Source organism: Panthera onca, chromosome A3 (genome assembly GCF_046562875.1).
Source record: "Panthera onca isolate mPanOnc1 chromosome A3, mPanOnc1 haplotype 2, whole genome shotgun sequence".
Lineage (NCBI taxonomy): Eukaryota > Metazoa > Chordata > Mammalia > Carnivora > Felidae > Panthera > Panthera onca.
Window position 1 is genome coordinate 22,271,496 of NC_138341.1, and position 15,209 is coordinate 22,286,704.

The 15,209-nt window shown below is 43.3% G+C and overlaps 1 protein-coding gene across 5 annotated transcripts in view; it reads right to left on the minus strand.

Annotated features, from left to right (window-relative positions):
• RBKS (ribokinase) overlaps positions 1-15,209 on the minus strand; it is a 106,076-nt gene that overhangs the window by 42,431 nt on the left and 48,436 nt on the right. Inside the window, exon 8 of one of the 5 annotated variants that reach the window (XM_060651467.3) lies at positions 4,155-14,005. The exons of the other annotated variants lie outside the window; for them this stretch is intronic. Coding sequence (XP_060507450.2) covers positions 13,955-14,005 — 51 coding nt within the window. The 3' untranslated portion in view covers positions 4,155-13,954. Of the gene's footprint in view, positions 1-4,154; positions 14,006-15,209 lie in introns of those variants that run through there. 5 annotated transcript variants of the gene reach the window in all.

Sequence of the window (15,209 nt, forward strand, 5' to 3'; positions counted from 1 at the left end):
CCCACATGCTAAAGCAGACTAAGGAGAGGAAGACAGTTTTCTTAACAGGGAACAGGACAGTCACGGGAAGTCACTTAGCAAATATAACCATGATCTTTCTTTCTCTAATTTTCATTTGTTTTGACCAGGGAAAGAAAAGGATATACAATTTTCAGTTTTCAGAGACTCTTTCAGGGGAGATGTGATTCACCTAACCTCTGGATGCCCTCTATCCCCAAATCACATCGCATTTGTAGGGATGTACCACAGTATAGAGCCCTCCTGTAGTTTTAAAAGGAGGAAAGTGTGAATGATGAATCATGCCTTTACCTTCTGTCCCACTGCAGTACATTTTACTGACACGCACATGCATGCATGACATTCATGCCACCAACAATTTATTCACACAGAGCATACGTCCTCAGCACTGAAAATACACAAAGTATCCACACCGTTAAACTACACCACACACATGTTTTCACATGAAGGCAGACAGGTGTTTAGCAAGCTATGAACCACACACACCTTCTTCATTTCCTTGTTCACCTCTCTCAGCAGTGATGGGCACTGAGGGCGCTGGGCATGGCTCCAACTCACTGGGCTCTACAGCTTGGCTCCAGACGGTTTCTTCACCTCCTCACAATTTCAGGTCTACCCAAGCAACATCTTCACACACTGGAAACCACTTTAGAAGCACTAAGGTGTAGTCCTGACTGCCACCTCCCAGCCAAGTTATCACCCTGCTATCAAGGACACAAGACACCACGCTGCTCTCCAGGAGCGGGGAGAAGTGGAGGGTAGGGGTAGGACGTGAGAAGTCTTCCTTGTGGCTGGATAAGCAAGCTCATACACCCTGAAACCGCCCCTTCCTACCGGGACAGGGACTGTCTCCTGTCCTTTCAGTCAGGGAGCATCGAGGCCCACAGAACACTCTACGTCTAGATTTAGAGTTTGCTCTCTTGACTTTTGCTGACGTTTTAACAGTTATTTTTTCCTCTACGTCTTCCTTCCACCTCCGTGCCCCTGTTCTCCACTACCATTGCTCTTTTCAATCTCTGGCTGTATTTGAGTTCTGAAGCAGGGCCAGGGATCCCAGCTTCCTGCTCGGGAGCCCCTAAGATGTCTGGCACTAGGCACATGTGCATGCGTGTCCAGGTCCAGCCGTGGGACAGGTGGGACAGTACTTTAGGAAAACGGAAAAGACAGCCTCTTAGTTGGCCCTGGTTCAGTTCCTCCAAGTGAAGATGACATTTCTGGTAAGCAGTTACAATTAGATTTTTAGAGCCCTGTGTTTTCAACGGATCCCATGCAGGATTAAGAAAGATAATTTAAAATATTTAATTCTGCCTGATTAGCCAGTAAATGAGGTGATCTGCTGATATGGAAGTAATGTAATAGAGCTAATATGGACCCCCCGGGCGTGACGGATGTCTTGTGCCTTGTCAATCAGTGTCTTTAGCAATTATCTTGTCCTCTGTCCTTTCTTCATATCCAGTCAACTTTTTTTTTTCATTTTCATCTTTTCTGGCAGCCAGAGTTGGCAGAGTGGTTCAGATATCATGCCCATTTATTGATATCATTCCTAAGATTAAGATGGGTATTTCGGAGCCTCACCTGGGTTTTCTGTATTCTATGATGCTGATTTCAGAGATGCCATTTACTTCTGTAACTTCATTTTTTTTGGCCTGGCCTTTCTATCCCTGCAGGTAAAATAATCTAAAGATAGGTTTTAAAATGGGCACCTGGGTATTTTGTTTTCATAACATTAGAAAAAAGCATTTGTGTCTGAGATTTATCCTTTCCCTTGACATATTCAAGGTAGAACTTAAGGACTATAAGGAATCCTGTCGATCCTCTAGTCCCCTGAGAACACTGGGGCTCAGTGAGACCAAGCGGCCCTAATACACACACTACTTACTTTCCCACAAGGAACTAGAACTCTTTCGTTTTTTCAGGAAGGCCTGTTATTATGTGCCAAGCATATAGTAAGCACTGGGATTTCCCAAGAAGAACTCTCTGAGCTGGACCTTGAGGATGGATAGGAGTTTGCTAGGCAGGGAACGAGTGTTTTTGTCTTTCCTTAAACTAGAGAGCTAGTTTGGGAATGTTAAAAAAGAGGAACTCTATTTTCCCTAGCCTCTCTAGTTAGCAGTTCAGGCCTCTATTTATTTTATTTTATTTTTTTAATTATTATTATTTTTTTTAACGTTTATTTATTTTTGAGACAGAGACAGAGCATGAATGCGGGAGGGTCAGAGAGAGAGGGAGACACAGAATCTGAAACAGGCTCCAGGCTCCGAGCTGTCAGCACAGAGCCCGACGCGGGGCTTGAACTCACGGACGTGAGATCATGACCTGGGCCGAAGTCGGACGCTCAACCGACTGAGCCACCCAGGCGCCCCCAGGCCTCTATTTAAAGAAGCCTCACGGAAAGATGATTTGGTTATACTCACTGGGAGTGGTGCACCTCTCCTTCAGAGTTAGTCATTCAATGACAAGAATGAATGGAAGTGATCTATCTGTGCCCAAAACTTTGCAATCTGGACAGGATGATCCTGCCAGACACTACTAGCTGTGCAGTCCAGCTCCTTGTCTTGTACAGGAAGATGCTGGAACTGAATGGCAGTGGGACTTGGGTTTCTTTTCTGTAACGTACAGAGCCAAGGTTATGTTCACTCTGTGTACTGGAGAGTGATGCAAGCTCCTGGCGCATACTTCCTGGTACCCCCCGCGTGATCCAGGTTCAATGAACAGACACATGGGGACCTACTAATGAGCACTAAAAGGTACTGAGTGCTCACGTGCGCCAGGAACTGTTCTTAGAGCCATACATGGGTCACTGCATTTAAAAATTTTTTTACATTTATTTATTTATTTATTTATTTTTGAGACCGGGGGTGGGGGGGCAGAGAGAGAAGGAGACACACAATCTGAAGCAGCCTCCAGGCTCTGAGAGAGCTGTCAGCACAGAGCCTGACACGGGCTCGAACCCACGAACCGTGAGATCATGACCTGAGCCAAAGTCAGATGCTCAACCGACTGAGCCACCCAGGCGCCCCTGTGTTACTGCATTTAAGTGAGGCTGCACCGTACGGCACAAAGCAGGCAGTGCCTTTGCAGGATCTGATAGCCCCCGAACATCTAGAGAAATGGAGTGATTACAGAAGCCTGTATCTTAACAAGTGACAAGGAAAGTCAGTGCTGGAAGGCCAACTAGGAGGGACTGAAGGCTAGGCAGACTGCCACAAAATCAAGAGGAAGAGGGGTGCAGTAGAGAGTACGTGGATGTTAGAGTCGGACAGACAGACCGGCAAGCAGTTCCTGGCTCTGCCAACTTACCAGCTGTATGACCAGGCAGGCTGTTTTCCTTTGGGAGCATTACTTTCCTCCTCTCTAAAATGGGCATTAACCTTGTCTTGCAGGGTTGTTCTGAGCATACGGAGTCCAGCACAAAGCCCAGCACAGCGTGGTGCCTGGCTTTCCAGATTAGCCTAAGAATCCTCATGTTCCCAAAAATCTGTAAGAATCATGGAATGTCAGACGTCTAAGATGCCTCAGAGATCACCCACCCCAGACATGTCATGTTTGGATGCACAACCTGAGCCCAAACATAATGAGTCCTTTGCCCAAAGCAGCCTGCTAGTTACTGGCTAGATTAGGGTCTGAGCTCAAGACATCATCTGGCCTTACCCACTGGGACCGATTATTACAGTTGAACCATAAGCAAAACACTCAAGATGGTTTTCACCAAGAGGGTGATTTAGGATGATCCTGTTAGTTCAATTCAGATTATTTCCTCCTCCTCACAAAACAGCTGACTTTTCAATTTTTGCTTTAGATCACTTCTGAAGTACATTCGTTTGCTTTCCTGTTAGTCCTGCTTGGGCCACTGTACAAAAAAAGCCACAGGCTGAGTGGCTTGAACAACAGAAATTTACTTCTCACAGTTCTGGAGGCTGGAAGTCCAAGATCAAGGTGCTCACAAGGTAGGTTTCATTCTGAGGCTTCTTCTCCTTGGCTTGCAGGGTGCCACCATCTTTTTTTCTTTTAATTTTTTAAAATTAATTTTTAAAATTTACATCCAAGTTAGCATATAGTGCAACAATGATTTCAGGAGTAGATTCCTTAATGCCCCTTACCCATTTAGCCCATTCCCCCCTCCCACAACCCCGCTAGTAACCCTCTGTTTGTTCTCCATATTTAAGAGTCTCTTATGTTTTGTCCCCCTCCCTGTTTTTGTATTATTTTTGCTTCCCTTCCCTTATGTTCATCTGTTTTGTCTCTTAAAGTCCTCCTATGAGTGAAGTCATAGGATTTTTGTCTTTCTCGGACTAATTTCACTTAGCATAACACCCTCCAGTTCCATCCACGTAGTTGCAAATGGCAAGATTTCATTCTTTTTGATTGCCGAGTCATACTCCATTGTATACATATACCACATCTTCTTTATTTGTTCATCCATCGATGGACATTTGCGCTCTTTCCACACTCTGGCTATTGTTGATAGTGCTGCTATAAACATGGGGGTGCATGTGTCCCTTTGAAACAGCACACCCGTATCCCTTGGATAAATACCTAGTGGTGCAGTTGCTGGGTCGTAGGGTAGTTCTATTCTTAATTTTTTGAGGAACCTCCATACTGCTTTCCAGAGTGGCTGCACCAGTTTGCATTCTCACCAGCAATGCAAAAGAGATCCTCTTTCTCCGCATCCTCGCCAACATCTGTTGCTGCCTGAGTTGTTCATGTTAGCCATTCTGACAGGTGTGAGGTGGTATCTCACTGTGGTTTTGATTTGTATTTCCCTGATGATGAGTGATGTGGAGCATGTTCTCATGTGTCGGTTGGCCATCTGGATGTCTTCTTTGGAGAAGTGTCTATTCCTGTCTTTTGCCCATTTCTTCACTGGATTATTTGTTTTTTGGGTGTTGAGTCTGGTAAGTTCTTTATAGACTTTGGATACTAACCCTATATCTGATATGTCATTTGCAAATATCTTCTCCCATGCTGTTGGTTGCCTTTTAGTTTTGCTGATTGTTTCCTTCGCTGCGCAGAAGCTTTTTATTTCGATGAGGTCCCAATAGTTCATTTCTGCTTTTATTTCCCTTGCCTCTGGAGACGTGTTGAGTAAGAGGTTGCTGTGGCCAAGGACAAAGAGGTTTTTGCCTGCTTTCTCCTCTAGGATTTTGATGGCTTCCTGTCTTACATTTAATTAGGTCTTTCATCCACTGAGTTTATTTTTGTGTATAGTGTAAGAAAGTGGTCCAGGTTCATTTTTCTGCATGTCACTGTCCAGTTTTCCCAGCACCACTTGCTGAAGAGACTGTCTTTATTCCACTGGATATTGTTTCCTGCTTTGTCAAAGATTAGTTGGCCATACGTCTGTGGGTCCATTTCTGGGTTCTCTATTCTGTTCCATTGATCTGAGTGTCTGTTTTTGTGCCAGTACCATACTGTTTTGATGATTACAGCTTTGTAATACAGCTTGAAGTCTGCGATTGTGATGCCTCCTGCTTTGGTTTTCTTTTTCAGGATTGTTTTGACTATTTGGGGTCTTTTCTGATTCCATACAAATTTTAGGATTGTTTGTTCTAGCTCTGTGAAGAATGCTGGTGTTATTTTGATAGGGATCGCACTGAATATGTAGATTGCTTTGGGTGGTATCGACATTTTAACAATATTTGTTCTTCCTATCTAGGAGCATGGAATCTTTCTCCATTTTTTGTGTCTTCTTCAATTTCTTTCATAAGCTTTCTATAGTTTTCAGTGTATAGATTTTTCACCTCTTTGGTTAGATTTACTCCTAGGTATTTTATGGGTTTTGTTGCAATTGTAAATGGGACCAATTCCTTGATTTCTCTATTGCTTCATTGTTGGCGTATAGGAATGCAACCGATTTCTGTGCATTGATTTTATATCCTACAACTTTGCTGAATTCATGAATCAGTGCTAGCAGTTTTTTGGTGGAATCTTTTGGGTTTTCCATATAGAGTATCATGTCATCTGTGCAGAGTGAAAGTTTGACTTCATCCTGGCTGATTTGGATGCCTTTTATTTCTTTGTGTTGTCTGATGGCTGAGGCTAAGAGTTCTGATACTATGTTGAATAACAGTGGTGAGAGTGGACATCCCTGTCTGTACCTGACCTTAGGGGGAAAGCTCTCAGTTTTTCCCCAGGACGCCACCATCTTGCTGTGTGCTCTAACCTCTGAGCAGACACAGATAGACAGCGAGCTCTCTGGTGTCTTTTCCTAAAAGAACATTAATCCTATGGGATCTAGGCTCCATCCTTATGACCTCGTTCAGCCTTAATTACCTCCTTACTTCAGCATTTGAATTTTAGAGGGGACATGCTTCAGTCCAAAGGACTGTGTTACCTATGTTCCTCCTCCCCCCAGGAGCCATTCCACTCAGGTGTGTTTCAAACTGGAGATACAGGAATAGTGAAGTATGTGAACTATTAAGTACCTAAACATGAGGTATCACCTATGGCCTGGCCCCTTTTACAACTCCTTCAGGTCATCGATTAATAGAGACCAAGAGCTGTGGCAAGGCCAAAGTCTAGATCATTCAACCTATTATTAATTGTGGGAATAAGGCTTGAAGAGTTTAAGACATGTAAGCAGCCACATTCAGAAAGAAAACCTGATGCTGAGTAAAGCTTCTCTGAAGATAGGCTATGCATTTGAGTGAGGAACAGAAAAATGCAGCTTTGACATTTATTCTGTGATTTCCAAAGGAAACTGTATAAACTAACATATTTTTGAGAGAGATTGTTTCTTTAGAAAGATTAAGGGAAAAAAAGCCTGTCAAAAATGTGTAGTGAAATATCTAGACTTAAAGAGGCTCCAGGGCCTGGATGAGAAGGCAATGCAGATCATTTCCTTGGCATCAAGTGTCTATCCATTCAGAAGTTATTTTAAGTCAAAGTGTTACTCAGCCTACTTACACAGAGATCTTGGGATGGTTGAGAGGTTCTTTAGGAGGTCAAGAGTGAACTTGGCCAATTACTGGCTCCTTTGGGAAGGTAGTGGCAAGTTTTTTTTTTTTTTTTTTAAAGGTTCAGGCCTCTTAAAATAAAACAACGACTTTTAAAAATGTTTATTTAGTTGAGAGAGAGGGGGGGAGAGAGAGAGAGAGAGAGAGAGAGAGAGAGAGAGAGATGGAGAGATGGAGTGTGAGTGGGGGAAGGGTGGAGAGGGAGGGAGGCACCGAATCCAAAGCAGGCTCCAGGCTCTGAGCTGCCAGCACAGAGCCCGACATGGGGCTCAAATGTATGAACCAAGAGATCATGGCCTGAGAAGTCAGACACTCAACTGATTGAGCCACCCAGGCCTGCCCCCCCCAGTACACCCTTTGAGAAATGATATCACCTCTCTTATTTGCTAGCTGTGGCTCCAAATAGCTTTTTGCTGTGTCTCCAAATTGTATTTTCTTCCAAATTTCAAAGTAATGCATGAAAAATAAAGGGTCATGGAAAAACTCAAACAATTCAGAAGAACATGGAGTAGAATGTAGAAGTCCTCCTTTACAACACCTGCCTCCCATCCCCTGGCCCTCCCCATGAGCAGTAGTTTGGTGGGTTATTTTTTTCCAGATTTTTAAAATATGCTATGCTTTTATTTATGGATAGCTAGAGTTATTTTTAAATAAATGGCACCATATCATTATAATTTGACTTTCTCCTACTGATGATTATATAGATATGTCTGATCTACTTTTGATTATTACAAAGCTGGAATAAATATTCTTATACAAATATTTGTATATATGAGCAGTTCTGCAAGATAGATTCTTAGAAGAGTTACTGGGCCAAATTTAAAAACTGTTAGTCAAATTTCCCTCTGAAAACATTGTACAAATTTACACTCCTACCAGAATTATATGAGAGCATGTGTTTTCCAATTTATTGGGACTTTGACATTATCAGTCTTTACTTTTTGCCAAACTGATGGGCAATAAAGGGGGATCTCACTGTTATTTTCATTTAAATATTCTTGATTTCTTGTGAGGTTGAACATTATCACATTTCTTTTTTTGTCTTTCTTTCCTTTTTTTTTTTTTTTGAGAGTGCACTCAAGCAAGCAGGGAGGGGCAGAAGTGGGGGGGGGGGGGGCGAGAATCTTAAGCAGGCTTCATGCCCAGAGCAGAGCCCGAGGTGAGGCTCAATCTCACAACTGTGAGATTATGACCTGAGCTGAAATCAAGAATCAGATGCTTAATAGACTGAGCCACCCAGGTGCCCACACATTTATTTTTTTGCATTTCTTCTTCAGTGAATTGTCCATTTACATTATTCTAGAGAAATGGTTGATATTTTTGAGTTGTAGAGGCTTCCCATAATTATACATATTAATCTCTGCAGGGGCAAATACTCAAATTTTCTGTTAAAAGATATTCAAAAGTGCATGAATTGGTATGGAAAAAAAGATGGAAGGATTTATATTAAAAGGATAATAGTAGACGGGGTGCCTTGCTGGCTTGGCCAGTAGAGCGTGTGAGTCTTGATCTTGGGGTTATAGGTTTGAGCCCCATGTGGGCTCAAAAATAAAGTCTTATTTAAAAATTACTTAAAAATAAAATCTTTAAAAGGATAACAGTAGTTACATTTGAGTGGTAGACTCATGGGTATTTGACTTTCTTTTTTATACTTTTCTACGTTTTCTGCTTTTTTTCTACTCTTGAATGCTAAGTATGTATTAATTTTAAGAATAGAAAGAAAAAACCCCAGTAGACTGGAAAGTAGGGTAAAGGTGCTCTCAAAGCAGTTCCAAAAAAATTTTCCAAGACACTTTGAGTAGCGGCAGTATCAGTAGATATTAATTTTCCTAAGGTCAAAATGTGAAGGAAACAACAATTACTTCTTGCATAATAACTTGATATGGCAGTTGAAGTTAGCCTTATTATGTAATAATTACCTGTTCAGCACCCACGATTCTATCATTCTTTACCCACAGTGTTTTATTCTCCCAACCCTTCTTCAAGTACTGGCAATCAACAGTGAGGGGAGCTCAAACTATATTTGGAGCAGGAAATACCTCAGTTTGCCTGGGCTGAGAAATACCTCTTAAGAGCACCTAACTCCATTTGTTCTAATGACATCTGGCAATGTTGGCTTGGCCTTCCACTGGCTAGGGGGTGAGAGTGGGAAGAGGGTGCAGGTGTAGGATAGGGTGGGGGGAAAGTCGTACCATGATGGGAAAAATGGGTTCAAATCTGGGTTTTCAAAGGCTGAACTGTCATTCTGGATGGTGCCTCAGAGGTAATCCTTAAGAACAGCCTGGATGGCCGAAGGCCAGACCCCAGGATGAGGGGAATACACTGAGGAGAAGTGACCTTGGAAAGCTGTGGGTAACCCACCAGCCGCAGCAATCACGGTACCTTTAGGAGTGCTTCCATACAAACTTGAAAAGAAACTATCACCACTTCCTACTGGTGCAATTTCTAGTTCAGAGCTGAGTCTCCAAGCCCTGAGTCATCTGTTGGGGGCATCCATGCAGCTGGGCTGACATTGCCTAGTGCCACACCTGCAACTTTGAGCACTACAGGACTCAAATATAATGGATAGAAAGAAAGGGGAATAAGGAAGAGGTAAGAGAATCCCCATGCTCCTGGCTTTTGATTACTCTTAGCTTACTTATATACTCTGAATTATAATGACTTATTATAAGGTGAAGTTTTGGAAAGATAGATTTAGCCTATGGGCTAAATTCTTAAGAGTACCAATGCAGATTCTAGGACTCAACCATTTACGTGTAGAAAAGCAATTTCTGTGTCAAGAATTTTATACAGCCTGTAGGCCAAGGATAATTAATGATATATCACAGTAGCACAATAACCTAGAAGATGACAGTGCTTAAGTGCGTGTGACTCTTGACTACGGGGTGATTATGTAGTGCAATCGACCCAAGACGGCAAAGCCCCCCGACCTTCAGGTTGGAGGACTGCACGGAGGACACGAGTGCCGTGGCATTTTGAGGCTGAGATTCAGGTAACCTATAGAGATGGGAAGAGCGACACGTCTGTCGTGTCTTCCCAACTGAGCCAAGGACATCTGCACTACTGCCACCATTTCACTGTCGTACAGCAGGAAAAATGGATGTAAAAATAGAAGTGATACAGCGACTATCAACGCGGAGGCAAATGAATGTAGCACCCTGTGGGAGTACTGACGCGGCGCGGGACTGGCCCCTTCCAGGGCGGGCTGGACAATGTGCGACCCAGCTAAAGGCGTTTCCACCACCCATGCCATCCCGGACTGACTGATTTTATCTTGGCCAGCTTTGTTGAGGTTACGACTGACAAAAATTGTATCCGTTGAGGTTGCACGACATGAGGTTTTTTTTTTTTTTTTTGAAGGTGTGCCTCGTAAGGGATTAGGAGAAGGGGAAATGTGAGGTCATAAATCTCCTGAGGGCAAGTAATGCCCTCCTGACGGAAAAGTGAAGCAGCCCATTTGTTCAGAAGAAAATGCCTCCCTGGGAGTTCCTCACCTCGCCATGTGACTTATCTCCTCTTTATTAGACCTATGAAGAGGCCGAACAGGTATGTGCAGAACAGGCAAAGATTTTAATGATGAGAGTGCAGGATGAGAGGACAAAGAGCATAAAAAAGGCTGAGGGAGATTTGACCCCCAGAAAATAACCACCCTTGTTTCCCGTGTCACCTCTGCTCCGCTGGGGGATGTTGAGAGCCCATTCAGTAGATTCAGTAGAGCAATGAAGTGGAAGATTCTTTATCACAAGAGTATCCATCCACGGGTGAAGTGCCTAGGTGGATCTTTTTGTTATTGTTTGACCTTTGTTTTCTAAATTGATATAATTCTAACCTACCACAAAACTCACCCTTTAAAAGTGAACAATTCACTGGTTTTCAGGGTATCCACAAGGTTGTCTGTGTATCACCACTATCTAATTCCAGAATGTCTTCCTCACCCCAGAGGGGAACCCCCATACGCATTCATTAGTCTCCTGACCCCATCTCCCCAGCTGCCAGTGACCATCCATCTACCTTCCGTTTCTATAGATTTACCTATTCTGGACATGGCATATACTTGGAAGCATGTAATATGTGGCCTTTAGGTTTGTCTTCTTTCACTTAGCATAATGTTCTGGATGTTCATCCACACTGTAGCCTGTATCAGTATTCCATTTTATGGCTGAACAGCAGTCTATTATATGTAGGTGCCTCAATCTGTCTATCCAGTCATCTGCTGTTCAAAATCAGGTTGTTTCCGATTTGGGGCTATCGGGAACAATGCTGCCAGAAACATTCGTGTACAGGTTTTTGTGTGGGCACGTGTTTTCATTTCTCTTGGGTGGAGACCTAGAAGGACAATTGCTGGGTCCTATGGTAACCAGAAAATTAACTTTTCACAGCCCTTCCAGACTGTTTCCCAAAGCGACTACACTATTTTACCTTCCCACTGGCATCGTTTGAGGGTTCTAATTTTTCCATGTCCCAGGTACGCTCATTACTGTTTTTGATTCTAGCGGGTGACAAGTGGTATCTCATCGTGTTTTGTCATTTAGGAAAAAAATCAAAGCCATCCATATACATAGTGTAAAAAGACAACGCTTAAGGAGTAAACACCCCATCTCTCTCTTGAACCATTTCCATGAGGCAAATACTTTAAATTCCCTTTAAGTTTCTTCTGGTATTCATCTTCTCCCTCTGGTCATATGCTTATACTGCTGTTTTTAAAAATCAGTTTCCGATATTCTCTCTTGACTCGCAACTACGGAGAATGAGCATTCAGCTCTCTTCTCTTCCCCCAGGTGCACACAGACCACACACTCACTTTATCCTTCCATCTTCAAAACAGGATTCTAATCTCTATTTTTGGTTAAATCAAGAATCGGCACTTGCGCTGTTAGGACTATGTCTTTACAGCCACGTGGCGTGCGAATATTTACTTAATCATACTTTTACCCTGAGACTGCAGATGACGTAGAGCAAAAATATTTGCCCCCTTTTTTTTTCATTTCCACAGTTTTCAACATAATTAATTGCTACTTCATCCTCAAATTCTGCAAGAAAACTAAAAATCTTTGGTCATATGCCAACACATGGGTATTCTGCTATTTCCTTCTTTGTCCTTTCCTGTTTTTGCTTTTGTTTCTGGGAGTCGCTCCTCCAGGGCTCTCCACTCTCCTGCTCTCTTGGGGACTGGGACCCGCCTGGTTGCGGGCCTGCTGCATAGCTGCTGCCCTGGGACTTCCCTTCACCACCCCGGTTTCTCTCCTCTGTGGCACCGTCTGCTTCCTGGATCCCTTATCTCCCTCCGGCCTAGTTTTATCCCTCAGTTTACAACAACATAATCTTCCAGTACCTTCTTTATTCCTCCATTCCTGCCCTCTTTTGTGTTAATTTTTTTTTGTTTTTGAGAGAGACAGGGGGTGGGGGGAGAGAGAGAGAAAGAGAGAGAGAGAGAGGGCGAATCCCAGAAGGGGCAGAGAGAGAGGGATTAAGAGAGGGAGAGAGAGAGAGAAGTGGAGCTCGAGTTCGCCCGATGCAGGGCTTGAACTCACCAACTGTGTGATCATGACCTGAGCAGAAGTCAGATGCTTAACGAATGAGCCAGCCAGGTGCCTGTTAAATAGATATTTTGAAGTGTACCATGGTAATTCTTTTGTTTCTTTCAGGTTTTTTAAAAAAAAATTTTTTTTTAATGTTTATTTATTTTTGAGAGATAGAGACAGAGAGCAAGCAGGGTATGGGCAGGAGAGAGGGAGACACAGAATCCAAAGCAGTCTCCAGGCTCTGAGCTGTCAGCACAGAACCTGATGCGGGACTTGAATCCATGAACCATGTGATCATGCCCTGAGTCGAAGTCTTTCGCTTAACCGACTGAGCCACCCAGGCGCCTTTTTTTTCTTCTTTTTTTGAGTTCTTTTTTTAGTGATTGCACTGGTGATTCTGGTTAACATCTTAACTTAAAACAGTCTAGTTTGGATTAATACCAACTTCATTTTGGATAGCATACAAAGTTGTTTATGGCTGCTTTCATGCTACAATGGCAGAGGTGAGCAGTTGTGACAGAACGTGTATGCATAAGGTCCGTGAAACCTAAAACTTTACTGTCTGGCCCTTGACGGAAAAATTCACTGATCCCAATCCAGTGCCCCGATTTTCGTGATCCCGTGCTCTACCTCCTGCCTCCAAGCATTTAAGTAATCTTTTCTCCTCTGAGCTCTCACTGTGTTTCAACTTTCCTGAAACCAAAAACTTAAGTGCACATGCTAAGAAACCAAATGAAAGGGCACAAAACAGTATCAGCAAAGTGTGAAAACCTCCTTGTGCACCCTGCTGTATTTAAGATGCTCAAGACGCAATCCATCACTATCTAGGAAATCCAATCCTTCAACATGAAATGGCTCTGAGGATAATGACTATCGATTCAAATCTGAACATTTCCAAGGCTGGTGTCTCCATCACTTTGTCCCATGCCCAGGCAGGGCATTTCCACATGCGTGTTCTGTGAGGTTCCCCATTCCAGGCGGGGCTTGTTTTTGTATGACCGGCATCCGCTTCCCATCCTCTGATGAGAGTTCTTTGATTTTTATTTGACACCAGGGATGGGGACACGACATGGGGCACTGTGTGGGCAGACAGCTGTCTGGGACCACTCCCAGGAGTGGGCCCGTCTGAGCTCAAAGCCCAGCACCGCAAGGCAGGCAGAGCCAACAGGGAGGGGGTGAGTGGGCCCCCATGACATGGCTTCACTTCTGCCCTCGGCCGTACCTTCGGACTCTCAGCCAGGTGCACCGAATACATCCCTGTTCCCGTGTAGGCCCATTCCAGTTGTGCTTTGGTGCTTGTGGGCAAAGGAGCTGTGGCTGACACAGACACCCGAAGCAGAGGCTGAGTCTCTTTTGGGGTAGATACGTAGGCCCGACATCTTCATGAGGGTCCTTCATTTTTAGCAATGGAAGAGTAAACTTTTCTGCTGTAGTTCAGGACCTGGACTCGTTTTAGTCTCATGCAGGGTCGATTTCAGAACTCAGAAGGAACCTCTCAAATTCAGGCGACTGTCCGTGACAGAACAGAAAAAAAACTAGTGGTTTCCAAAATGACTAACTATGAAGAGAATGACACCACCGAGTGCAACTGATCAAATATCTGATCAGCACATTGTGAAAGGCAATCAGGGTGTGATTTCATGTGATAAAAAGCAGTCCTTGTACTTATCTGTCTTTCAGAGCGTATTTGCATCCATGACTTCATTACATTTGCTTAGGCTCCTTTTTGATAAATGACCCACTTTTATTTTATTTTATTTTATTAATTATATTATATTATATTATATTATATTATATTATATTATATTATATATTATATTATTTTATTTATTTAATGACCCACATTTTTTTTTCAACGTTTTTTTTTTTTTTTTTATTTATTTTTGGGACAGAGAGAGACAGAGCATGAACGGGGGAGGGGCAGAGAGAAAGGGAGACACAGAATCTGAAACAGGCTCCAGGCTCTGAGCCATCAGCCCAGAGCCTGACGCGGGGCTCGAACTCACGGACCGCGAGATCGTGACCTGGCTGAAGTCGGACGCTTAACCGACTGCGCCACCCAGGCGCCCCTAATGACCCACATTTTAAAGCCTTTTCTAAACATACAAACCAAAATATATTTTATAAATAATTACACATTAAGGGGCGCCTGGGTGGCTCAGTCGGTTAAGCGGCCGACTTCGGCTCAGGTCACGATCTCGCACTCTGTGAGTTCGAGCCCCACGTCGGGCTCTGTGCTGACAGCTCAGAGCCTGGAGCCTGTTTCAGATTCTGTGTCTCCCTCTCTCTCTGACCCTCCCCCGTTCATGCTCTGTCTCTCCCTGTCTCAAAAATAAATGTTAAAAAAAAATTAAAAAAAAAAATTACACATTAATTTCTTATAAATAAAAACTCTAAAATGTTTACTCTTCCCCAACTCTAGTTTTAGGTTCCTGGTATTTATTGATTTTGTTCGCTCTTCTCAATTCTAGGTCATAAACAATAATTCTTATTTTCCCAGATTTAGAGGACCTCTGAGCTTTTTTTTCTAGCTTGTCTTCCCTTCCACCCCCTTCTGGGCTGTGACTCATCTATGTAACCTGCTTGTCCTTAATGCATGCCTTACACAAGAAGTGTCTGGAGTCCACAGGCCAAGTTTTGAACCCCCAGCTCTGTTACTTCCTAGCATTATGGTCCTAAGCAAGTGTCTAAATCTGTAAAATGAAGATAATAT